This window comes from Ctenopharyngodon idella, chromosome 5 (assembly GCF_019924925.1).
Source record: "Ctenopharyngodon idella isolate HZGC_01 chromosome 5, HZGC01, whole genome shotgun sequence".
Lineage (NCBI taxonomy): Eukaryota > Metazoa > Chordata > Actinopteri > Cypriniformes > Xenocyprididae > Ctenopharyngodon > Ctenopharyngodon idella.
Window position 1 is genome coordinate 37,347,833 of NC_067224.1, and position 25,640 is coordinate 37,373,472.

Here is a 25,640-nt window from a genome sequence, read left to right on the forward strand (position 1 = left end):
TGCACCATCTGTAAACTGACCATCTAACTGAACCTGAATCAAAACCATGTGAAATTTTAAAGATAATTTACCTCTTTTAAAAACTAATTAACTAATCAAATTTCATTTTATAAATAGTCATATTTATTTTCTTAAACTAACTTAAAGCTGCAGTCCGTAGGTTTGCCTCTTTGTCGCCATCTCTGTTTGAAACCTGCAATTGCAGTTGTTTGCGGAATTATTATCTGTACATGCATTGTGCTTCGGCACGGCTCCTCAGCGCAGATGAATCTAATGTTGGCTGTCAGTCACTGCATTGGTGTGGAAACTGTACTTTGGAATCACAAATTGCAGTCTTGAAGTATGACCAACATAAGAATTTTCAATGGAAAATGTCATCTGAACAAGTAAGTAACATGTCTGCCACTTGTTCTGACCAACTGAGGGAAAAAAAACCCCATTACAGTAAATCGTGCTACCAATGGTGATTAAATCTAACGATCGCTTAGCTTGTATCATGTCAAACCGTGCAAATTATTGTTATACTTTCTCAAATTGTTAATGTTAACATCAGCATTGTGTGACTATGTGTAGGCTATTTAGTGTGTATTAGCGTTACCTATAGGTCTAATCTCTAACATTAATTTGTCACACCATACAATCCGCCATCAAAATGATAAGTTTAGTTATTGCAGCTGCTGTGAGAAAAGGCGATAAATGATCTGCCTCACATGCGATATAGCCTCCTAGCTGGGACTTGTTCTTTATGTAAACAGACGTAACGCAATGACGCAGAGACAAACGGTGACATGCTCGAATTTCCCGCGGAAACCCACCAGTACCACCCGAATTACAAACTTACCATTGTGAATTGGGCTAAGGTAAGGAGATAGTTTTGAACATCGGCTGGTTATATACTTGCTGAAAAATTGATTTTTGGATAATTTTTAACCAAAAAAAGTTACGGACTGCAGCTTTAACATAAAACCACCAAATGAAGTTGAAATTTCAATATCAATTCTGAAACAATATGTTGAACACCAAAGTTGTAACCTTCCCAAAAACAGACTAAACAGAGTTTGAGTAAAATTAAATAAAAACTGAATGAATTAGAATGAATGAATAAACGTCACTAAAACTAATAAACATTTTAGTCAAAAGGTTCTTGGCAAGGTAGTTTTTCTGCAGTGTCGACAATGTTAGGCTAGAACTACAGGTTGAAAGATATGATTAAGCATATTTTGGTTCTTATCAGAGAATGATTTGGTGTACTTGTACATGTTCCTCTCACATAAACTCAAACGAAAAAAAAAAAAAGATAAACTAAACCAGTTGCGTAATATTACACTGAGATTATACCAGTTTATACTTCAGAGATTTAACCTAACTACAGTGCCTTATGGTGGGGTAAGTTAAAACACTGGCTCAGTTTACCCCACAGCATTTGGCTCATTTTGCCCCATAGCTACCATTTTGGACAAAATTAGCTAGCTTACCAATTCAGGCTAATATTTAGCTAAATGATTTGCGTGGTTTTATATATTGCTAAATTACCAATACGGATCATAAATATTTTTAGACCTGGACAAATTTGCTTTGATGTAACATCTGTTATACAAAAATTTTACTTTGACAAGCCAAAAACAGTTTTTAAAGTAAATGGGTGCCTTCCACTCCTCCCATGTGCTTCTCCTTTTCCTGGCAAAAATATGGTCACATGACAATAAAAGTGTATCAACTTACCCCATTCTCCCCTATATATACTACACACACACACACACACATTATATATATATATATATATATATATATATATATACACACTGTATACAAACACACACACACACAACAAAAGAAAGAAAGAAAAAACAATCAACAATCAATACAAAAAATGCTGGTTGATCAATCCTAAACTGAACAGGATTTGCCTAATTACATGCGCCTTGCCACAGAAACATTTGTAGCGCAGGTTGTATTTCGTCGTATTCGTGTTTGAGGGAAAAATCAAAATGCCAAAGATAATAGGTTTAAATAAGCCCAACTGATACGCAACAGCGAGACAAGCCATTATTTAAACAGGTCACATGCTGACTCTGAGTCCGTCCATTAAAAAATAACGACACCGCAAATAATGTATAGTGTGAAACCTCGAAATCTGAATACGCAGGATTGATTGCAAAAATTGTAAAGTGTTTTTATAATGACTTGAGATAATGCTAAGGGATATTCCCTCTTGCTTAGTTACATCAAAGACTTTGGTTACATTCATAGACTGAGTGACTCTCCACACCCCAGTGAGCCACACTTTCTTCCCACAAGGTTACAGCGTTTAACGGCTGGTACTCTGAACCCAGTGATATGATATGAGTAAAAATTCTCAGAGGGCCTTGCTAGGACTTCAACGGCAATATGCGCAGGGAACAATCAGAAGAACGTTTCAGCAGCAGCGAGCCTAAAACCCTCATGTCGAAAGCCACTTTATGTTGTGATGTCTTATAGTAGAGTCCTTAGGGAAGGGAGTGTCACTGGTTGTTTTGTTTTTTAGCTCAGGAATTTGACAATGTGAGTGCTCCCGGGAACCTGTAATACATACTAAACTTGTTTGCCCCTGGGTCAAATCAAATCCTATTTATACCAGAAACTAAACAATTAAGTCAAACAAAGGGTTTATTCACAAAAAGAGCAAAAAGAAAAAAAACCCATTTTAATGCATAAACAATTTGATCCCAAAGAGGTCACTCACCTTAATGCAAAATACAATGTCAGCTAATGCAAATTTAACTTGTGTTGAAAAATATAATCTGATAACAAAATGCAAAAAATGCAAGCCATCTGTTGCGATTTGCAAGTACCTTACACTACTGTTCAAAAGTTTGAGGTTGGTAAGTTTTTGTTTGTTTGTTTGTTTTAAATACATGTTAAAATAAGGTTATTTTTTTGTGATGTTGAAGCTGAATGTTCAGCATCATTACTCCCGTCTTCAGTCACATGATCCTTCAGAAATCATTCTTATATGCTGATTCAGTGCTTAAGTAACATTTCTTATTACAAGGTTTAAAAAAATGTGCTGCTGCTTAACATTTTTATGGAAAACTTTTTCAGGATTTTTGATAGAAAAAGAAAATTGCACTGACCCCAAACTTTTGAATGAATGATTATAGTATTAGTTTTTTTTTTTTTTTTAAATCTCACCAACCCCAAAGTTTTGAACTTATATTTCATAATACTACAGGATAGTAAATAACCATTTCATAACTTATGCCATGGCTATTAAAAGAAATAGTCAATGCAGTAACTCAATGACAGCCTACTATTGCAGTTTTTTTCTCTCATTTTTTTTTATAAACCTTTATCCCAGTTAGTACATTAAAAATTTCCCATGAAACATGCACACAAAAAAGATATTAACTATCTTCTTTTGTTTATTAGAAATGTGTCAAACAAAGTTAGGCCTGATACACAAAGACAGACAAGAAATGCAGAATGAAAGCTCGGTAGTCACTGAAAACCAGTTTGTGAAAACTAAAATGACACCGAATTCAATTATCATGTGCAATCCCCATTAAACGATGCAACGAGCTGAAACGAGAGAAGAAGCATTCCTCCAAGTCTCTTAACAGAGGGGAAAATGGCACAAGAATATAATACATATAAAAATCAGTCCTTCAGCACTTTTTCTTTTTCTTCTTCTTGTCTGGTTTGCTGGCGTCATCATGGGCTTTCCTCTTAGCAGCTAGCTTGTTAGCCTGTTGGAAAGTGCGCATTAGATTCATGAACAATAAAGTCGATCAAGGTCACTGGAGCTTAAATAATGAGCAAAATGTAGGTCAAGCACCTTTTAAAAGGGCTTTAATAGCCACTGTGCCAGCTCTGAATTACTACTACTTTTACTCGTTTAACCATTAACCAAAGCACACATTTTCAACATCATAAAGACTTTTATCTAACAGCATAAAATAATTTAAAAAAAAAAAAAATCAAAGAAACATGAAGCTCATTATTCCGGTCAGATGGGTCTGGTTTTATACAATTTTATTTTAAATTGACAAAAGAGCATAAAATGGTACCTGACACATCTATTTCCAAACAGGCTTACCTCTCTGACGTTTCTCTTCTTGCCAAACATGATCTTGTCATAGAGATATTTCTCTCTCTTCTTCATCATCATGATGGCCAGCCTCTTCTCCTCTGCTTTCTCCTCCTCTGCAGTTCGCTTACGGTTCTCTGCTTTGACTTTACCAGGAGTCACCTTTACTGACAATTTCTGAGGGAGAACCAGCACATGACAAATTTGTATACTTTTTTAAAATATAAATATTTAACATATTCCTCTAAAAAATGTTAATTTAAGGTTCATTAACAAAACTAAAAAACAGAGGTGTAAACTATTTGAGTAAATATATTAGCAACTTTTACTCTTTACTTGACTACATTTTGTACTCTTTACTCCACTACATTTGCAATGAGCAATTACACATTATATTTTGCATGGCACCAAACTTTTTCTGCAGCAGTTTATTTCTGCCACAAAAGAAGCAATATTGCCATCTACAGGGCGCTGCAAGTACTACATCTGTGTATGCAAGGATACAAAAATCCAGCGGTGCGCTGACCTTCGCATACACGTAAAAAGTGAAGTATACTTTGGCCTTAAGACTTTTACTCAAGTTGTTTTGGAATTGGTGACTTGTAACTTGTAATGGAGTCATATTTACTTTGAGCTATCTGTACTTTTACTTCAGTATGGCTTTCAGGTACTCTTTACACCTCTACTAAAAAAGGATTCCATCCCAAAAATGATCCATATTTAGAATCAAATTGTTTTTTTGTTTTTTTTTTGTTTTTTAATCCTGTAAAGCCTGACATACAAAAGAAAAATGTAATGTTTTGAAATGGAAGCTTATTAAACCTTTGGACAAAAAAGTTTGCATGTGTTTTTTGTTGATTATCATATTTGATACATCAGGCTTTTGTGTCTCATATAGTATGACCTCAATATTATTCAGAGGCCCAAACTTGAGCCAAAAATGTTCAATTTGGTGCAGTTGCAGATATGTACTATATGTTCAAAAGGTAAAATGAAATTCTGATAGGTAAAGTCTTCCTAACAGTAAAGCAGACTACTTGCATAATGCATATAAATATCAGTTGAAATAAATATCAATAATATGTCTTAGTAGGATATTTAAATGCAGTAACTTTACAATAAGGTTCATTAGTTAAACATTAGTTAATGTATTAACTAACATGAACTAACCATGAGCAATACATTTGTTAACAAAGATTAATAAATGCTGTAAAAGTGCAGTTCATTATTAGTTCATGTTAACTATGTAGTTAACTAATGAACCTTATTGTAAAGTGTTACCTTAAATGCTTAGATTTATGATCAAAGCTCTATCATATTTGATACTCACATTTTAACATGAATAAAAAAAAAACGATGTTGGATAATCAAGTAAACCTCAGTAGCTTCAGTCCATTAAATGTTCATCTTGAAATATTACTAACAATAGAAGTTATTTGTACGTTTATTTTATAAAAATCAGTAGATTTCACTTTAAAAAGACACATTAACCAAGACCTCAAGGTGGACATTTTTACAATTATACTAAAAGGCCTTTTACTTGCAAAAAAAAAAATAAACTATCAATCAGAGGATAGAAGGCATGTAGTAGATTGTGAGCAACAGAGATCAAATATGATACAGTAGACTTCATAAATGTTGTTACTTATAATTTCACTGTACTGAGTGTAATTTTTGCGTCAATGGCGTCAAAAAGCGAAACTGACTTCAAACTTAAACCAATCTTACCTTTCCCCGAGACCTCTTCTCCTCCATTTCAGCTAGATTTGCTTCATCCTCAGCCTCATCTTCTTCCTCACTTTGATCATCTTCCTCATCATCATCTTCATCCTCTTCCTCCTCCTCCTCTTCCTCCTCATCATCTTCCATTTCTGTGAAGGGTCCATTTTTGAAGTCAGCAATCACTCAACATTCACACATAATCATATCAAAATCAGTATGCAAAACAATATGGCAAAACTCTCACGTGGCTTCTCTCCTCTCTGCAGGGCCATGAGCTTGAGTTTCTCAGGAGGCACATAATCTCCCTCAGTCTCCTCCACGAACGGTGACAGATGGGGCGGCAGTGTAACTCCCAGGAAGTATTCCTCTACGGGTAACAGAATCTTAGCGTTGACAGAGTCATACACCCACTGCGGCTGGATGTAGTACCTGTATATACAGTACATAAGTCATTACATATGTACAAGAATATACATTAATATACATTATGTATACAATCAGTGAGAGTTGGTATCGGACCTGTTGATATACTGTTTGTCAACGCTGGGTCTGTCCACAATGTGATGTGTGATCGTTTCATCTGTGGCATCATATGTGCTGCCGATGCACAGTGATTTATCCCAGGACACCTGTCCACCGAAACTCCTGCACAGCGCAAGACAAAGCTTCTTATACACCGACAAAAACGTAACTTTTGGTAAAGTAAAACTACATACACAAACTGTAGCCTGGGAAAAACACACATCTATGAACAGTTACTTGTATGAAAATCACTGCAGAGTAAAACCAATCACACTGTAAACTTATGGCACTTTCCACAAATTGGGCTTTTTGTAAAAACAAACCAACATTAAAAAAAGAGAAGTACTTAAAATGTTGTTTTTTTCCACTCAGGTGGTCAAACAAAATATTATGAGCGGTTTTATTTTATATTTATTTTATACAAGGTTTGCAATTTTAAAACCTAATTTGTTTCATTTTTGTATTTTTTTTCTAATAAAAAAAAAAAAAATGTGTAAAAATAAAAACATTTATATTTTTCCCCCATTACAAAAAAAGGTTTTAAAATTGCAAAAAAAAAAAAAAAAAATTATATATATATATATATATATATATATATATATACACACACACACACACAACATATACAATAAAATATTGCCTACATTATCCTAGTTTGGTACCAAATGGTTGTGTGTAGTTACTAGTTATTGATACAATTATATTTTCAATAATTTAAAGAAATATTGATGAGAACTTTATTTGATTACAATAACATTGATTAAAGGGTTGAATAGTTGAGCTTGACGAGTACAAGTTGAGAAAATTAAATTATTCCTTTGTGTTCCTACCATGCTGTACAAATGATGTCACTTCCTGCATGCCACAGTATTAGAGAATGTTGCATTTTTTTAAATAAAGGAAATATCTATGCAGTAACAGGGTGTGAGAAACAGCTAAACATACGTTATTTGTTAAAATTAGATAATTAGTAAGAATAATTCTACAGTGAACTGAATATCAATTAAACAGTCACAATTATGACATCATAGCATGATTTGTATTGCTGCATACAGTAGGGAAGGTGAAAACCAAAGAGATGGGACAAATGCAAATATTTTCATGTTGATTTTATGTAAAAACATAGATTATCAAACAATTCTAATAGTTTTACCTCTAAAGAACATGGGATTTGTGCCTTAAAAAGAACAGCACACCAATTTGTCCCCTATTTAAGGAAAGCACCATAGATAGAATGATGTGTGATAAAATTGAGCTGGTGTGTCACGCTCCTTCACCTGATCACAAAAGCCAGCGATTCCCTGGGAACTTCTCTGTTTAGGAAAAACTTCAGGCCCTCGAAGAGCTTCTTCTGTGTGTTCTGCTCCTGCTCCATCTTCTCTCTCACCTCCATCTTCTCCAGGTCCTCCTGTAATTGAAAGTGCATATATAAATAAAGCTCTATAAAAGCTGCATTAAATAATAAGGACAAAGTTCACCTGCAGTCACGCTGGTTTCATCAGAATGTTTTTTTTAACACCTTCACCGTGTAACCATAGTAACAGTCTCCCTCAGTGAACATGAAACATGAGGATGTGAGGTCCGTCCAAAACAACAATTAATCAAACCACGGGTTAAATGCTTCGCTAACGTTTTATGATGTGTGACTAAATAACAAGTGTCTTGTGACACTTTTTTAGTGAACTTGAAGTGTGGAAAGTTATTGTGGAGTCATATATTTGCATTAATTACAGAGATCACAAGTGCTTCAGCAAGCATAGAGGAATCTGACAGCTTTGAGTTTGCTACAATACAGCTCTGCCAAATAATTTTTTATATTCTGACCTGTGAGCTGCATTTTATAGGTGCTCTACAAATAACTTATTAGTTATTACATTTACAAACTTTGAATCATGTTTTAATTGTCTCAAACAATTTTATTTGCTATTTTTTCCTATATTGTTTTTATAGCCCTACAAAAAACTACTGTTGTACTGTGATTGTAATACCATGGTAATTTGATATATAAACAGTACTACGGTACCAAAGGATTACCATATTCATATACAAGAAAATACATTATTATTATTATTATTATTATTATTATTAATAATAATAATAATAATAATATTATTATTATTAATTGTATTACCATGTCCAAACAACCATGGTAATAATAATAATAATAATAATAATAATAATAATAAATAATAATAAAAAATAACTGTGGCTATTTGGATGTGGTAATATAATTTATAATTTATAATAATGTATAAAAATATTATTAGAATTTATAATGATTTATAATTATATATTTATAATTATTATTATAAATTCTAATGATATTTTTTATAAATTATATTACCATGTTTAACCATTGTTATTTAGGCATGGTAATAGAATAATAATAATAATAATAATAATAATAATAATAATAATAATTCAATTACCATGTCTAAATAACAACATTTGTTATTAATATAAATTCTATTTATTTTTACAAATAATAACGAATTAATTTTAGTTTTTTTTAGTAAGTATACAGGCTTTAAAGGGCAAAAAAAAAAAAAAAAAAACTTTAATCGGTGCTACCTGACTAGAGAAAAAATGCTGTTGTCTTCACTTTTGCTAAATAGGTAGGAAGACATCAACACCCACAATGCACTGGGCATGCTGCCGTCCAAGGCCACTCCCACCAGACTGCTATGGATACACTTGACCAGAGTAGAGCCTTGTTGAGTAGGAAATAATTCTTTGCAAACTTTTAGTCATAATGGTGTCGCAAGAATTCAAAGAGTAAACGTTTAGTGGTGTTGCTTTCGGTCACCAGTGAAGGATCCAGCACGATGTAGGCAGTGGCTAAAGGCTGCAAAGAATCGTAAATATGGAGAGAACGCCGCATTTGTAAAAAAAACTCTGTAGTCACCATTTTAAATTGGATGACTACGAACAGTGTTTTATGCCAAAATAATTTTTGTAAGCCACTGTAGGCGTTCACAATAAATAGGCTTGCTGTTATCATACTCGCCCACTTTAGCACCACCCTCACTGCCCTTTTGCTTTTTTATAGAAATAAAAACCATTTAGTTCAGTTGGACAACGGATGCTATAATCAAAACCTGAAAGCATCTGCTCTGCTCCATATACAGCACGAGCTGAAGAGTTGCAGTACAGTGCAGCAGGAGTCAGATTTCACTTCACTTATCACGTGAAGAGAGGAGAGATGACTGACAAGACGATAGCAGAGGATTTGGAGTGCAACAGATCCTGAGCATTATTGACAAATATCTTATCTTGTAAAATGTGCGGTCAGTACCGCTCCCCTATACACACAGTACGTGTCATTGCGAATTCAAAAACGAAAGTGAAAACGTGCATTCAATAGCGATTTCAATACCCTGCATATCGATAGCGGCTCCCTGACGGCGGCAAATCATATACAATAACCCCCACAAACCCCTGGTGTAATCGGTAACACAGGTGTTGTCGCAAGTTTATTAGCCGGTGGGAAAATGTCCTCACCACGACATCTCTAACAATAAAGACAGCTGTCACTCGCTCACCCCTTCAGTAGGGAAATGGTCCAGTTGTGTCTCCTCCTCCTCCACTGTTGGGACCATACGGGCCAGACTGGCACTCAACGCTGACAGTTTCTGGAGGGAGATTTGAAGGGGGCAAGTCTTTAAACACACTGTAACATTTGGCACAAAATATATTGTTGTTATGAAAAGAGAAAATGAATTAAGTCTTGTACCTCAGTATAGCTTTCTGAGTCCAGGGCATAATCTTCTTCAAACTCTGATTTGAGATTGATCTCTCCTTGTCCATCAAGCTAACACGCACCCGAAAAAAACGAACAGATTCAATTCACAATTGGAACGATTGGGAATTCTGCAACTGCATAATATTAATGCATTTAAAGCAAGCACATTCACATGTTCTGTGTGTGATACCTTGGGTGGGTAGACAAGGTTGAGAGTCTGGTAAAGACGGAAGTTGACAAAGCCAAGCAGCGTTGTGTAGAATTCGGTAAATGTGGCCATGACTCTGTAGTCCACATCTGTAGGGTGCTGTGAAAAGCAGGGACAGGAGTATATAATATTAAACAGTCATCATAAAATAATCTATAGAAAGACCTCAGCATCCAAAATACTGCATCATACTAAGAACACTGATCCAGATGATCAATGATTTTAACATGGGTAACAACAGCAATATGATGAAGACACCAATGTTTCCAATTCCAATTCCTTAATAAAAATAATTACAGCAATAATACAAATCAAAAAATTTCTTCCATTAAATAAAGTCTGAAAACCTTCACCTACACCTCTCACACCTCATTTGTGCAACCCAAAAATGCAAACTTGGTGCGTTGCAAACAGTTACAACATACAGTACTGTTCAAAAGTTTGGGTTTAGTAAGATTTTTTTTTTGAAAGAAGTCTCCTATATTCAACAAGACTGCATGTATTTGATCAAAAATATGGTTAAAATAGTAATATTTTTAAATACTTTTACAATTTAAAATAACAGTTTTCTATTTTAAAAATGTAATTTATTCCTGCGATGAAAAGCTGAATTTTCAGCATCATTAATCCAGTCTTCAGTGTCACATGATCCTCCAAAAAACATTCTAATATGCTGATTTGCTGCTCAAGAAAACATTTATTATTATTATCAATGTTGAAAACAGTTGTGCTGTTGCTTAATATTTTTGTGAAAACTGTAATACATTTTTCATGATAATTGTTTGATAAATATAGTCCAAAAGAACAGCATTTGTTTGAAATCTTTTGTAACATTATAAATGTCTTTATCTTCACTTTTGAATTTTTTAATTTATATGTGTCCTTGCTGAATAAAAGTATCAATTTAATAAAAAATAATCTTACTATTCTGTCTAAATATTAATGTCACAGTTTGTCCCTATTTGGGATCAAACCTGCTTTCCTAGTGCTTTTTATGTGTGGTACTTCAGTAAAATAGGGGGTTAAAAAAAAAAAAAAAAAAAAAAAAAAACTATTTACTGAACAAGCCTCAAGAGTGCAAGATATATTTTATACTCACATTATGGGCAAACTGATATGGTATGATCCATGTGATGGTTTGCCCCAGGACCTCTGCCTGGTAGTAAATGCCCTTTATGGAAAGAAAAACCTGAAGGAAAAATAATCATAAAGTCAGAGAAGTGGTTGATAATACACTCGCTGTAACACTCATGAATCATTTAAACTCATTTTTAAAATTCACACTTTTCACTCTTTGGATATGCAATACCTTTTTCAGGGAGCGTGAGGAGATAATATAGTTCATCCACTCAACGCTGAGTCTCCGGCACAGCTGAATTGTCTGAACGTGGCATTTTCCCGTGCGAGCGAACGTAGAGAACAGGAAACACATAGAGAGGGCATCATCTACATCTCGAAGAGCATCAATGAACGTGGGATATCTGGAAAAACAAACTTATTTTATAAACCGTACACAAGGAGATGACAGATCACTCATAGAAAAATAGAGGAAGAAAGTTGGTCAATGGGGCGGCTGAACAAAACAAAGCAAAATTTAAGATAAAGAAGCTAAATATAGTGGTAGATTTTATAGGTGACTTAGAACACATTCTAAATTCAAAATCCAAAACCCAAAACCTGCTGATGTAAACAAAGGCAGATGGATGGATGGATGAAGAGACAGACAGTGAGTCGAGCCAAGATAATTAAAGTATCATATTCTAGTGACTTTCTCATAACTGATCTGTTTTGCGGACAGGGACAGAGACTCTGCCCAGACTCACAACAGTGTTTGGACACAAATAGGTGCTTATCACATAACACTGTCTGGACACACAGAAACGTCTTTCACAGCATGTTGTTACTGAAGTTGTTACTGAGTTGAAGTGTGTCCTCTGCAGGCCACAGACAGCACTGCATATACTCTCACCTCTCCTTGATGATGTGGTCCAGTTTGTACGCAGGCTTGTTCTCTTTCAGTCTCTCCACTCCGCTCCAATTAGCCTTGCCATATGCTTTCCGCAGTTTCCGCACAAAAATCTATAATCAAGGAATATACAGTGAGCTCACAGACTGTCTCACAGAGGTTGTGCAAATAATACTGCATAAGTTACTACTAGAGATGCACTGATATTTATCAGCTGGTCAAATGAAATTCAATGCCATACTGGCCATAAGAATGAAAATTTAACACAGATGATTTATTAATAATCAACTGGGTACATTTTTTGTGTCAGTTTTTAAGGCATGTCGGATGCCTCTTGTATGCATTAGACAGGCTCTGTTGGCGAAGCAATTTGCACATTTTCTACTTAAACAAAAAAAAAAAAAAAAAAAAAAAAATCAGAATTGTATAATTTTTCCATCAGAATTTCACGTGGGAACTATGTGATATATTGCTTGCATTAAGCCACTGAATCAAGTGTATAAAGGCTGGCTAGAGTGACACAATGACACTGTTTCCTGCAAATATGTGAGAACAAACAGCTAAATAATTCAATATAGGGGCCAAAATGCCCAAAAGCTTATATTTTTAAATACGAAAATGCCCAAAAGCATATATTTTTTAATACAAACGATGCAAAATACAATTTCATGAAAAGTAAAAAATATTTATGGCCAATAAAATCTCACCCATTCACCCTTTATTTTCATTTTTCAAGTGGCAAAAAAAGTACATTTTTTTTACACTGTCTGCGATGTCTCTTCATAGACAGTAAAACAGACTGAGTGTGAAAAGTAAAAAAAAGTTTTTGTAAAGCATGCTTTAAAAGGCAACTCAGCTGCTCAGTAATTTCTGACTCTTTGTAATGTTGTCACAACTGATAAAAAGTGGGTTCTTACTTTCAATGTGCCTGTCATATATCAAAGGAACACACACAATAGAATAATGCTGAGTGGAAATGACTCAATATTAAAAGGTGCAGTAAGCGATTTCTGTGAAACACTCTTTATATTTGAAATCAACCCAAACAAACACACCCCTCCCTTCATTGTTCCACCCCCAAAATGCACGAACACACAATGCAAGAGTGGATGTCTCTATCATAGATGAAGTAAAACAAAATAATGCTTTGTGAAAAATAATGCGAAGACTAGAAGAATGCTAGCTCAGTCTCAGCTAGTCAAAACGCAATCATATGTACGTACATACGAGTGCATTTAGCCCAGAACACAACATTGTTTTGGATGTGCAGTAAGTTTCATTGCAAAATATGTTTTTTGTTTAATCTTTAGGTTCAGTCTTAAAAATGACAGTGTGAACGTTAAGCGAACCAGGACTAAATTAATTATTTTCTTTTTTTTGGTCCGGACCAAAAGAACCAAATTAAAAGTGTGAACACACCCTAAAATAACACTGACTAAAAAGTCTAAATTGTAGTTATTACATAACTGAAGTAATTAGAAGAAACTTTAAAGTAAATCTTTTTATTTAAAAAAAAAAAAAAAAACATTCATTTCTCAGGGCTTGAAATTAACTTTTTTACTTGGTAGCACTGGTGCTCCCAACTTCAAAAAGTTAGGAGCACCAGCAAAAAGTTAGGAGCACCACGACTAAAAAGCCTTGTCATTCGCTTGTCCAAATAAAAAAAGTTGCTTGTCTGGAAAAAAATAGGATTTTTGTGTTGTAAATATAATTTATTCTGAATATTCTCATCAGTGTTCAATCAGCTTTGACATTTAAATCTGCATATTTGTGGTACTTACCCCGAGGGCATTTTTTTTTACCTTTATAAAGGGCTTTTTCCCCTAATCTTATTAAATGCTTCATCTTTCAATTTAAATTCTTAAATTTGATCAATAAATTCAATTAAAATACTAAGATACTATAGAGCTGTTACCAGTCAAATTAAATAATTTACACTGAAAAATTACAACTGCATTAAATAATGTTAGGAGATTGTTTTAATTTTTTAAAATATACAAATAAGAAATTTTGGAAAGAATGAAACTTTTAAACATGAAACTAAACCGCCAGTAGGTGGCGGCAGGTGACTGTCTTAATGAGTGAGTCATTGAGTCATGCATTCAAACAATTCTTTCAAAAGGATGATTCATTTAATAATGACGCAGATGTTATGAATGGGTCATTGATTCTTTGACTTAACCGATTCGTTCAAAATGCTGAATCATTCAGTAATGAAAGAAAACACGATTGTGTTGTCATGAAATGTGCGATGGTTCTGCTGTAATCTTTGTTTGGAACTATTTTCACTGCTGAAACAGAACAAAAACAGCCACTATTGCGTCTAGAATGTAAGTGATTTAATTTTAACTACTTTTTACAGTTCATTGAACTGTCAGTGTCACATTTTCAGTCGTGATGGTTTTATTCAGGAAAACTCTACTCTTGGTCGTGTAATGTTGCTTAACTGCATCATGTTTTAAAATATAACAACTCAAGTGTTAATGTTGAGCCGTGTGTAACAGTGTTCTTTTCATCATCTCTCTTCAGCTCTTTATATTTTGCTCGCTAGCTCCCTGCCAAGTGACAACGAAGCGCAGTGAAGGGAGTGATTGACGGCAAATATTAACCAACCTAAAGTCTGCTTTACATTTAAGAATGTAAAGATGAAGTTTAATTGGTTGTGTGAGACCGGTTACTGTATCAGCTCACAGCAGGCACATTCTGTGCAGTAATTAGCGAACATTTTGTAGAGAAATGAAAACAGGTCGCACCTCAACAATTATTTGCACTCGCACAAATGCTCCCAAATATATTTTGAGATCGCACACGTTAAATTTAGGGAGCATATGCGACTAAAATTGTCGCAATTTTGAGCCTTGTTTCTCTCTCACACTTTCCACTGCTCCTGTTAGAGTTTGCCACAGCTGACCATCCTCCTATTTTTTGGCATATGTCATCGTTTGGCACATTGACATCGATATTTCATTAAAAATTTAAAGTAATTCAAGGCTAGAACATGAAAAAGTGATCAAAATGATAAGGATTAGAGGAAGCTGCTGGAAACAGAACATTTAGCTTTACCACAGTTCTTACCTTGTACTCTCTGAACTTGCCAACGATGGGCTCATGCAGGAGGAAGCGGATGTCTTTCAGCAGGTAGAAGGTTCTAGGGGCTGTCGAGCCCTTGTTGACCTTCTTTTTGTGTTTGGGCTCATGGGGATAGATTCCTTTCAATATACATAATCGCCTATAAAATGAGATGCATGTATCAATTCACAATGAATTTTATTAAATGCATAAATATGAAACAAAGCAGGTTACAGAACATACATCTGTGGTTCTTAACTGGTGGTTCACGAACAACACCAGGGAAGAAATACTTAAGTAATGATAATGCGCAACTAATAACTAATAATTAATATACTTCTTTTAGACTAAAAATAAGAAAGTATATTTTCAGTCAATTTTTTATGTATTTCTCAGAAATATACTTAAAATTACACTTAAGTATACTCACTTACACTAAAAAAAAGGTCTAAGTATATTTGGCCCATACTTGTACTCAATATTTTGATCGAGATATACTTATAAGTATAATTAAGCAAGTATACTAATCTTTTGATTGAGTAGCCAATTAAATACTTTTTTTCACAGAGTTTTACATACTGTCTTATAAATAAAATATTGATTTATAAAGAAACTCAGAATTAGGAACAAATCTGTTATGTGAATTTCTGTGTAGTCCACTAGTAGTGTACATAGGAATTTACTTGAAGTACAGTTAAAGGTATATTTAAAGTAAAAAAATTAGTACCTAAATAGGAACATAGTAGTAAACCTATACTTAAAGTACAAAAATGATATATAAATAGTAAACTACAAGTATGATGTTAAGTTTACTTACAAGTATAGTTGCAGAATAAAACTACTAAACCAGTAGTTTACTAAGAATATACTTCAAAGTGCACTTTCATAAACTAAAAATTGTGCTACAAGTATGTAACTAGTAAACTATCAGTATGCTGTACTTATAAGTTCACTTGTAGTTGCAGTACAAGCGAAAAAACAGTTGTAAACTAGTTGTGTAACTACTGTTACACTGAAAAGTGTATTTTATACACTAAAAAGTGGGCCAATTCAGTCCCACATAGAACTAAACTAGTACACTTATATTAGTATACTCACTACATAAAGTATACTTAAAACTTTAACTTTAAGTATACTTAATGTAAAGTTAACTTATTTTTTGTAAAAGTGTACATAGTTGAGAGGATAGCAAAAAAAAAAAAAAAAGCTTATTATTTTTTTAAAGTAACTTTTAAATACCCTTTAATGCTTATGTCAAAGGTCACGTCCAATCAAACTCTAAAGTATGGCAGCACAGATTTAGCTGTCATTTGTTAGAAACTATTTAAAAAGCAGTTGAAAACCACAGACATACATGGCAATTAATACGTACATAACAGTGAATAAAATATGTGATATTCTATATGCACTATACTACTATATAATATATGAGGAATGTAAAATAACCAAAACATCAGGATAGAAGATTTCGTTCAAGCTAAAGCTTTGTTTTTACAAACTAACCTGAAATCAGCCAGACTCAGACTCAGCTTCTTGCGGGCTTTATTCCTGGTGATGTAGTTAGTGGCTGATCCGCTCTCATACTACACAAGAAGAAATGACAGGTTAGCAAGTGCTCTGACATAACGTGAGTATAGTAATAAGTAACAAGACTTATTTTTCACACTGTCAGATCTTAAGATGATTTAGGCTTAAGAACCCTTCAAGCAAAGCTGCAAACAGCTGTTAAAGGACATTGAAGTTAGAAAATTCAAGTCACAATTATGCTGTAGATCTTTATACATACCTTTATTATACATATATGCATATATAAAATGTTAGAAGTATCCAGCAATGTGTTTAAAGCACACAAGTCTGCAGGGCCCTGCGCTCATCAACCCATCATGTTTTGTTTACCGACAGTTTTGGTCTGAATAGCAGTCTTACCTTTTTCTTTTGTAATCCGCCCATTACAGCGGATGGTATTTTCACTCGACAAAACCTAAAATTAAAACTACTGCAATAAAACTGCAAATAAATCCCAGATCAGATACTAACGTGCTTCTTCCGAACACACGTGTTTTGCGTGACGTCAGTGAGCCGAGACAGTAGGACCCTTGAATTGGGGGCGCCCGCAGGAATGCCTGCATAGAAATGCATGAACGTGTCGTGTAGTGATAGAACACGTATGTCTGGCCCTTAGTCACTTTGGTTTTGGCCCAACCTTTACAAATATGATGCACACATTCTATAATAATATCTCAAGTAGTGTTTCTTTATCCGGTGGTACGTCTTCTCGTTTTGTTATCCGAAGAGGCATTAGACAGGGATGCCCTATTTCCCCGTTTTTATTTTTATTAGCAGCTGAAACATTAAATCTTTACACTCTGCATTGCTCCCAAGTTAGAGGTATTGCGATAGGAGATTTCACTTTAACTATTAGTCAACTTGCTGATGACACTTGTTTATTTTTGAAAAACAAAAATCAGGTCCCTGTTATTCTAGAGGCACTCAAACTGTTCTCTGATGCCTCAGGTCTGTCTGTGAATCAGTCTAAAAGTGAGATTATGGCTGTACACCAACTAGAAGACTCACGTATATCTGGAATACAGGTTAAACAGGTAGTTAGATACTTGGGTATTGTAATTAGTAAATCAGCCTCAGAGAGAATCACAGAGAATTTTTCGCAAAGATTACAAAAAACAAGAAATATTTTTAACTGTTGGCTCCAAAGAAATTTATCTATCCAAGGTCGTGTATTGATTTCCAAGGCTGAAGGGATCTCCAGACTTGTATATCCTGCATTGTCTCTTTATGTAGATTCTAAAATGTGTGCTGCAGTTGATAAAATTTTATTTAAATTTATCTGGAGAGCAAGACAGTATATTAAAAGGAAAACCATAATCAGAAGTGTATCAGAAGGAGGACTTAATGCTTTAGATTTCGACACTATCAATAATGTATTTAAAATTAATTGGATCAAGCACTGTCTTTGTCAAAATAACCTTCCATGGTTCTTTATTCCCAATCAAATTTTTAAAGAATGTGGTGGTCTTGATTTTTTACTTGCCTGTGATTTTAAATGTACTAAACTCCCAATTAAGTTGTCTAATTTTCACAAACAAGCTTTTAATGCCTGGAAATTAGTCTACAAACATAATTTCTCTCCCCATTCCTGTGTAATTTGGAATAATCAATATATATTATTCAAAAACAAAACCATCTTTTGGAATGATTGGTTTAACAAAGGGTTAATTTTTGTTACAGACTTGATAAATCAGTCAGGTGACTTATATAATTATACTGATTTTATTAATTATCTTGGGACAAATGTATCTTTTAAAGAATATTTAAAACTCATTCATTGTATCTCTTCGAAACTACTTTATCTTATAAAAAACGAAAAGATGTATAATCCTATAATTGGTTCTCTTCCTGCTCTGACTGTTGAGGGCCTTTCCATTAGGGATAAAAAATTTAATAATATGTATATTAGAAGAATATTAACCAGAGAAAAAAGTGTTTCACCTAAGGCAATGGTGAAGTGGAAACAGGATTATCACTCCCTTGTTTTTCAGAATTTGTGGTCAGATATAAATAAATTTGTAATTCCTAATAAAGTCAAAGAAACTCACTTTAAAATAATAAACAGATACTATCCATGTAACAATTTTATTAGTAAATTTAAAGGAGGGTTTTCGCCATTATGTAGTTTTTGTAATGAAGAAACAAAAACAATTGTACACTTATTCTTCAGTTGTAATTATACCAAATTATTTTGGTCCCAAGTTTCTGTTTCTTTTTGACTTGTTTTACAAGTTTGTCACTATAACTGATGTAATGGTCTTGTTTATGGATTGTGATACTGGTTTAATGGAATTGGATAATATAATTAAACTTCTTATACTACTAGGGAAATATCATATACATAAAGCAAAATGTATATTGACTGTACCAAATGGTAGACTATTTTCCACTGATTTGAAGATTTTTTATGACTCTCTAACATCAATACAGAACAATCGAAAAGCTGTTAAAACATCTAAGCTGTTGAAAAGGATACTTAATGTAATAGAAACGTGACTGTTTTGTGATATAAGATACAGAATTTTGATTTAATTGTTTTATATATTCAAATGTCTTTGTATTCCCCTACTGTTGTTTCAATAAAAAAAAAGAACACGTATGTCTGTGTAATAAACTATATATAATGTGTTTATTATGTTAATATAAATACCCAATATATCTTATATTTTTGTGTATCTAAGGCATAGATAGATAAAAAGTAACAATAGGCTACATATAACATAAAATATAGCCTATGCGATCAAATGTAGGCTAGTATTTTTTATAATATAGATTATCTATCTATCTATCTATCTATCTATCTATCTATCTATCTATCATCTATCATTACATTTATAAATACTTATGCAACAAAGATACATTGTACCTTATCAAGTTTGTTGCTGTTCTATAAGCTTTAGTAAACTTAGCCAAATCTGAATTCAATAAAATAATAGCCAAATATTTCAATAAAATAATACACTTTATAATAATGAACATTTGTTTCTAACTGCATAGTTAAAAAATGGACCAGATTAATTAAAGATTAATTACTCAGTGCAACATAAACAATATGATTAAGAACCAGAGAAAAAAAAGGACAAGTGTGCCATTTCAGGGGTGTGTGAGAGAGAGAGAGAGAGAGAGAGAGCTGTAGTACAGAAGTGTACACCATACAGCATCAGTTCAGTGGTGGAGATTAAGACATTCATTTTGCAGGAACGAGTAAGGAATTGTATAAAAATGGGTTGTCTAGAATTCTTCAAAGACTTTTTCCTGGGTTTTTGGGACTATGAGACTCCGAAAGTAATGGTGGTGAAGGACAAAAAACTAGGAGTTATATACAGAGCCGTGCAGTTACTGGTGATCACATATTTCATCTGGTAAGAATTTACTTTCCACTGTCTGTCTTTTTACTAAAAATAACGTTCACAAAATTGATTCTTTTAATTGGTCATAAATATGATCTTCATCATATTTGTCTCTGAGATAGACTACTGCAGAACAACATCACGGAAATTAGAGTAATTTCATTAACTGTAGTATAAACCCAAAGAAATCTAAGGCTAAATCTAAGGACCGAAGGAGTAGTTCTGCATCTTGAAGAAATGCAATAAAAATGTCAATAGCAATAAAAAAAGTGATGCAGAGATTAATGTATCCTGATATAAATATTGTGAAATGTAAAATCGAATTATGACACCATGTTTTTATGGTTATTCATATCTGATTTACAGAATAATTTGGCTGTAAATTCATAGTTTTGGTTTTTGCATTTTCATTTATATCTTTGAATATATTTAATCTCTTTTAATGTTGATCCATATATACAGATTTTCTTCTGTTATACCCATGAAGGTGTGTTTTGCAGATAATGGATGTATTTATGTTATCTTTTATGCATGCAGGTATGTATTTATCAGTCAGAAAGCATATCAGGAGACTGAGACGCGTCCAGAGAGCTCGGTGTACACTGAGATGAGAGGTGTGGCCATGCTGGGAGACATCGTTCAGGACACTACAGAATATGTCAGACCATCTGAGGTGAGGGACCACACAACAAATAAACTGTACATAAATCACATTGTCCTTAATTAACTTGAAAAAAGTTTCCTGGGCAGACCAGATATCCTTTATTACTTTAGATATTGTAAAACATTTTCTCTGCTAGATCATAACATATACTGTAACTTGGTCAGCATTACTATTAATTGATTGTAAATTGATTAGAAACCCAGAATTCCTTCATGCACAGGGTGGTGATGTCATCAGTACTATTCTTAGAAGAGAAGTGACGCATGATCAGACGCAGGGCACATGTGCTGAGGTGAGTGCAAAACCTAAACAGTAATATTAATACAGAGTATTTATGTTTTGGTTGGAATTCTTGATCCGAGTCAAACAGCATTTTTAAAACAACTTTTTTCTTCTGTGCTTTTTCAGCATTACAGTGTTGCCAATGCCAACTGCACAAAAGATTCTGACTGCACTCAAGGGGAAATTGACTTTGATGGTCATGGTGGGGTTTATAATGCATACATACATACAGTAGGGTCCAAAAGTCTGAGACTAGTTTAAAGTCACCATGAAATCAAAATGGACAATTTTTTTTTCTATGGAATATTCCAGTATTTATTATAAATGAATTATCCGTGCACATCATTATTTTTTTTTATTCATATGTCCTCGTAATCATTAATCAAAATAACTTGCCTTGTGCAGCGACATTTCTTACTAGCATGAGGGCGAGACAACCTGTCACTCACATGAGATTCACCAATAGCAAACCACAACTATCCAATCAATTCCCGATGGACAAAATCAAGTCCAACCCTACATTTTTTCATGTTTGAGAAGCAGTTACACTCGTATATATGTTGCAGTCATCACAATAGGGAAGAAAAGACTATCACAACTTCCATTTTACAAACTTCTTCTGATTTAATATGCAAAAAAATGAAACCTTGGAGTTAAAAATGAATATGAATGTCAGAATTTGCTTTAATGACTGCAGCACAAATTATTATTGTTTATTTAAATCCAAAACAAATGAACTAAAAACATTAATGAAAAAAAGATTTTCAGCTGATGGCCCACTGTATAAATATGAATATCAAAATCATTTCAGCAAGTCCCAGAATAGTTTGAATATGACTTATATCAACATGTGAACTTGTTTTTGAGTAGGTCAAAGAACAGGACGGTGTATACCGTACTACAACTACACATTCAAGACCTGTGAGATCAAAACCTGGTGTCCCATTGAGGAATATGCTGTTGTCAGGTATTGCGCTTTAGTTTATTGGTATGTGAAAAATCAAGCAGAGAAATGCACTAAAATGCCTTTTCTGTCCCCCACAGGGAACCAGCTTTGGAACAGGCCATTAATTTCACAGTGTTTATAAAGAATGCCATCCATTTCCCAAAGTTTAAAGTTCTGAGGTACGTTTATGAGTTTCAGAATATTTCATAAATCAGAGGATGTTTAACCAATGGCAGCATCGTGTGAATTTTGTGTGATCAAAAATGCATAAAAAGTGGCATATTTTTGTAGGCCAACTCGTAAATTAGCATCACACTGGTTCCCTCAATGAAAACCCAATAGGATTTTTCCATTGGCTTTTGGATTATTGCAGGAAATAAGCTCTGTGACCAGCAAAAGTCAATGATTCATACACATGTTCATTGGATAATATTCACAAATGAATATTTTGAAGTCTAAAAACAATTTCCAAAAGTAAAAAGCTAAATGTAGGCTACAGAACTACACCGTGGTCACATGACTTCAATGTCAAAGCTTCAGACAACTCTTTAAAGTACAATTTCCCTAATATAGTTTGAATAGTTTGCAAGAGTACGAGTATAAGCACAATGAGACTAGTGAGTTGATGAGTTTTTCTGTTCGGTGTGATTATGTTTAATATCCCGACAACCCTTTGTTGTCCCATTTAGCCATTTGTTAGCAATCGCATTTTTTAATACAAGTAAAAGCTTTAAAAAAAAAAATCACAGGGGGTTTTACTGATGTATTTTTTATTTTGGAGAAGTTCTAAAATGCTAATACGCTTATAGATTTTGACCTACCAAAAAAACAAAAAATCCCTGCAGCACTCTATAGTAACACTTTAGAAATTTCTTATATACAGTACACCATCAATCAAAAGTTTGGGCACTTACACAATTAATTTGTTTTATACTTGATCTTAAAAATCTTTTAAAAATTGCCTATGGTTTGTAGGGGCAATATCAAACCAAACAAGCCAAAGAAGTTGTTACGGTGCCATTATCACCCACAGACCAACCCTTATTGTCCAGTGTTCAGCTTGGGCTTTATCGCAGCGCAGGCCAGAGAGAAATTCAGTGAACTTTGCAGAACGGTATGTACACGGTCTATTGTCAAACAGTATACCAATTGTTTTTCTGCAACAGTAACCTTTTTATTTGTCAGTTTAATATATGTGTTAATGTGTTTAGGGTGGAATAATTGGCGTGTTCATTAACTGGAAGTGTGATTTTGATGTCGATCCCTCTAAGTGCATTCCAACATATTCATTCAGAAGGCTGGACATGAGAAAAAACCTGCCCAGCTCAGGATACTACTACAGGTATGGCTACTATTAACTGGTAGTACAATCAACAGGAACTTCCGTAATTGATTGTCATTTAAAATATGTTGTGTGCGCCGTGTAAACATGATGGTTGCTGTAGTTCTACACTATGAGCATTCACTCATCTCACTCGCACAGAGTCAGTATTCCTTAAAATGAATAAAAACAGTGAAATGCAATTGCAGAATATTGCACAAACCTGCAATAATTAAATATATATAAATTAAACAAATATACTTTTTATGTATTTAATCTTGTTTTATTAACCAATGTCTTTGCTGCTGAATAATTCCATCTCTTAAAATATTTTTTTACTTTTCAGGTTTGCAAAATATTACCATAAGGATGGTGTGGAGTACAGAACACTCATTAAAGCCTATGGGATTCGCCTGGATGTCATTGTTCATGGACATGTGAGACCATACAGGAAGTACATTAGTGCCTGTCTGACATGCTGATTGCACATATGCCTTATATTGAAACGGTATTTCCTTTCAGGCAGGAAGATTCAGTCTGATTCCGACCATCATCAACACTGTCACGGCCATGACGTCAGTAGGAATTGTACGTTTTTGCTGAATGCATATTAAAAACATTGGGTTAAAAAGTTTGAGATAATGACAGTGACAGCAGACATAAACACTTTGCAAATTGCATTATGGGAATGATTCTCAGGTTTCACTCACAGTGCTTGATCTGGAGTAACCCTGATGGAAAGGGGCACTGACGGACATATACAGCTTGTTGTCATTTAGAATCAGAGTTTGCTTAATCTTAAGAAATGTCTCATTTTCTCTCGCCTAGTGCTCAATCATCTGTGACTGGATAATGCTGACGTTTATCGATAAGAATGAAGTCTTCAGTGATATGAAGTTTGATGATGTAAGTCAAACAGGATGAAGAAGATTTCACTGAAAAAAAATTGGTGTAGGATTTACTTTGAAACAATTTTCACTCAGAAATGCTAGTAAATTTCACAAATGATTACAAAGAGTAGCACATTGATTTAAATAGTATTGACTGAAATAGTATTCTCTTGTAAAACACTCCAGTAATCTTTTTTTATTTACAACTTTAAAAAATATATATATTTTATGTGTGTGTTATGGTATGTTATGTTGGGAATAAAAAAAAAATGTAAAAGATAATTACGACTTTTTATCTCACAATACTCACATTTGCGAGTTTATATTGCAATTCTGCCTTTTTTTTTTTTGCAATTGTGAATTTATATCTCGCAATTTTGACTTTTTTCTTGCATTGCGAGTTTAAATCTCGTAATTTGGGCTTTTCTCACAATTACAAGTTTATATCTCGTAATTTGGGCTTTTCTCACAATTGCGAGTTTTTATCTCGTAATTCTGACTTTTCTCACAAATGCAAGTTTATATCCTGTAATTGACTTTTTCTTGCAATTCCGAGTTTATATCTCGTATTTCTGACTTTTCTCACAATTGCGAGTTTATATCTTGTAATTCTGACTTTTTTCCTTGCAATTGTGAGTTTTCTCGCAATTGCGAGTTTATATCTCGTTATTCTGACTTTTTTTCTCACAATTGTGAGTTTATATCTTGCAATTCTAAGAAAAAAGTCAGACTTTTGAGAAAGTCGCAATTATCTTTTTTATTTAGAGGCGGAAACAAACTTCCTTAGAATGTTTCTAATATGACAAATACGAGATATTTATAAGAGTTTTGCAAATCAGTTTATACATGTATCAGCAGCATTTTTATTATGTTCTTTAATTATCATTTAAACACCTTCATGCCATTCCAAACCAGTATGACTTTTTTCCATTGAGCACAAAACAGAAATATTTCACAGAAAATAATGTATAAAAAAGAAAGTCATCCAGTTTGGAACATGATGGTCAATAAATGAGGACGGAATTTGTATTTTCTATTTCTTGAATAGGTTAATCAAAATTTGTTTCTATTTTGTTTAATCAGGTCTCCAAGCAATCCAGCCGGCCAGTGACAACAGACCTCACTCTTACAAGCTATGGCTCCACCCACTCTGACCTCTCAGATGGCGTGCCATTGTAAAGCATCCTTCCGCCACCAAAACCACTCCAGTGATGGCATACCATGCCTAATATAGAGTGTAGTACAGTATTTTTTACATAAAGGACTGGATATTTTCCTGTCTGAGGAAAATAAGTGTGGAAAACAGCACAAAATGCCATATCAGAA

At 33.7% G+C, this 25,640-nt stretch overlaps 2 protein-coding genes across 2 annotated transcripts; one reads left to right on the forward strand and one right to left on the reverse strand.

Moving 5' to 3' along the window:
* Positions 1 to 3,376: 3,376 nt before the first annotated feature.
* pes (pescadillo) lies at positions 3,377 to 17,392 on the reverse strand. The gene is made up of 15 exons (XM_051894996.1): positions 17,222 to 17,392; positions 16,799 to 16,878; positions 15,302 to 15,455; positions 12,230 to 12,339; positions 11,570 to 11,741; positions 11,360 to 11,449; positions 10,243 to 10,359; positions 10,044 to 10,121; positions 9,853 to 9,942; positions 7,588 to 7,718; positions 6,308 to 6,433; positions 6,033 to 6,217; positions 5,795 to 5,937; positions 4,076 to 4,243; positions 3,377 to 3,725 (listed from the first exon to the last, which is right to left on the reverse strand). Exons 1-15 carry the CDS (start codon positions 17,243 to 17,245, stop codon positions 3,645 to 3,647), a joined length of 1,749 nt encoding a protein of 582 aa, XP_051750956.1. The 5' UTR covers positions 17,246 to 17,392; the 3' UTR covers positions 3,377 to 3,644.
* A 2,691-nt stretch (positions 17,393 to 20,083) lies between these two features.
* Positions 20,084 to 25,568, forward strand: p2rx2 (purinergic receptor P2X, ligand-gated ion channel, 2). Its single transcript, XM_051894934.1, has 12 exons — positions 20,084 to 20,223; positions 20,749 to 20,884; positions 21,096 to 21,167; positions 21,284 to 21,359; positions 22,028 to 22,124; positions 22,202 to 22,282; positions 23,079 to 23,217; positions 23,315 to 23,445; positions 23,771 to 23,861; positions 23,947 to 24,012; positions 24,253 to 24,330; positions 25,398 to 25,568. Exons 1-12 carry the CDS (start codon positions 20,084 to 20,086, stop codon positions 25,491 to 25,493), a joined length of 1,203 nt encoding a protein of 400 aa, XP_051750894.1. The 3' UTR covers positions 25,494 to 25,568.
* Positions 25,569 to 25,640: the final 72 nt, after the last annotated feature.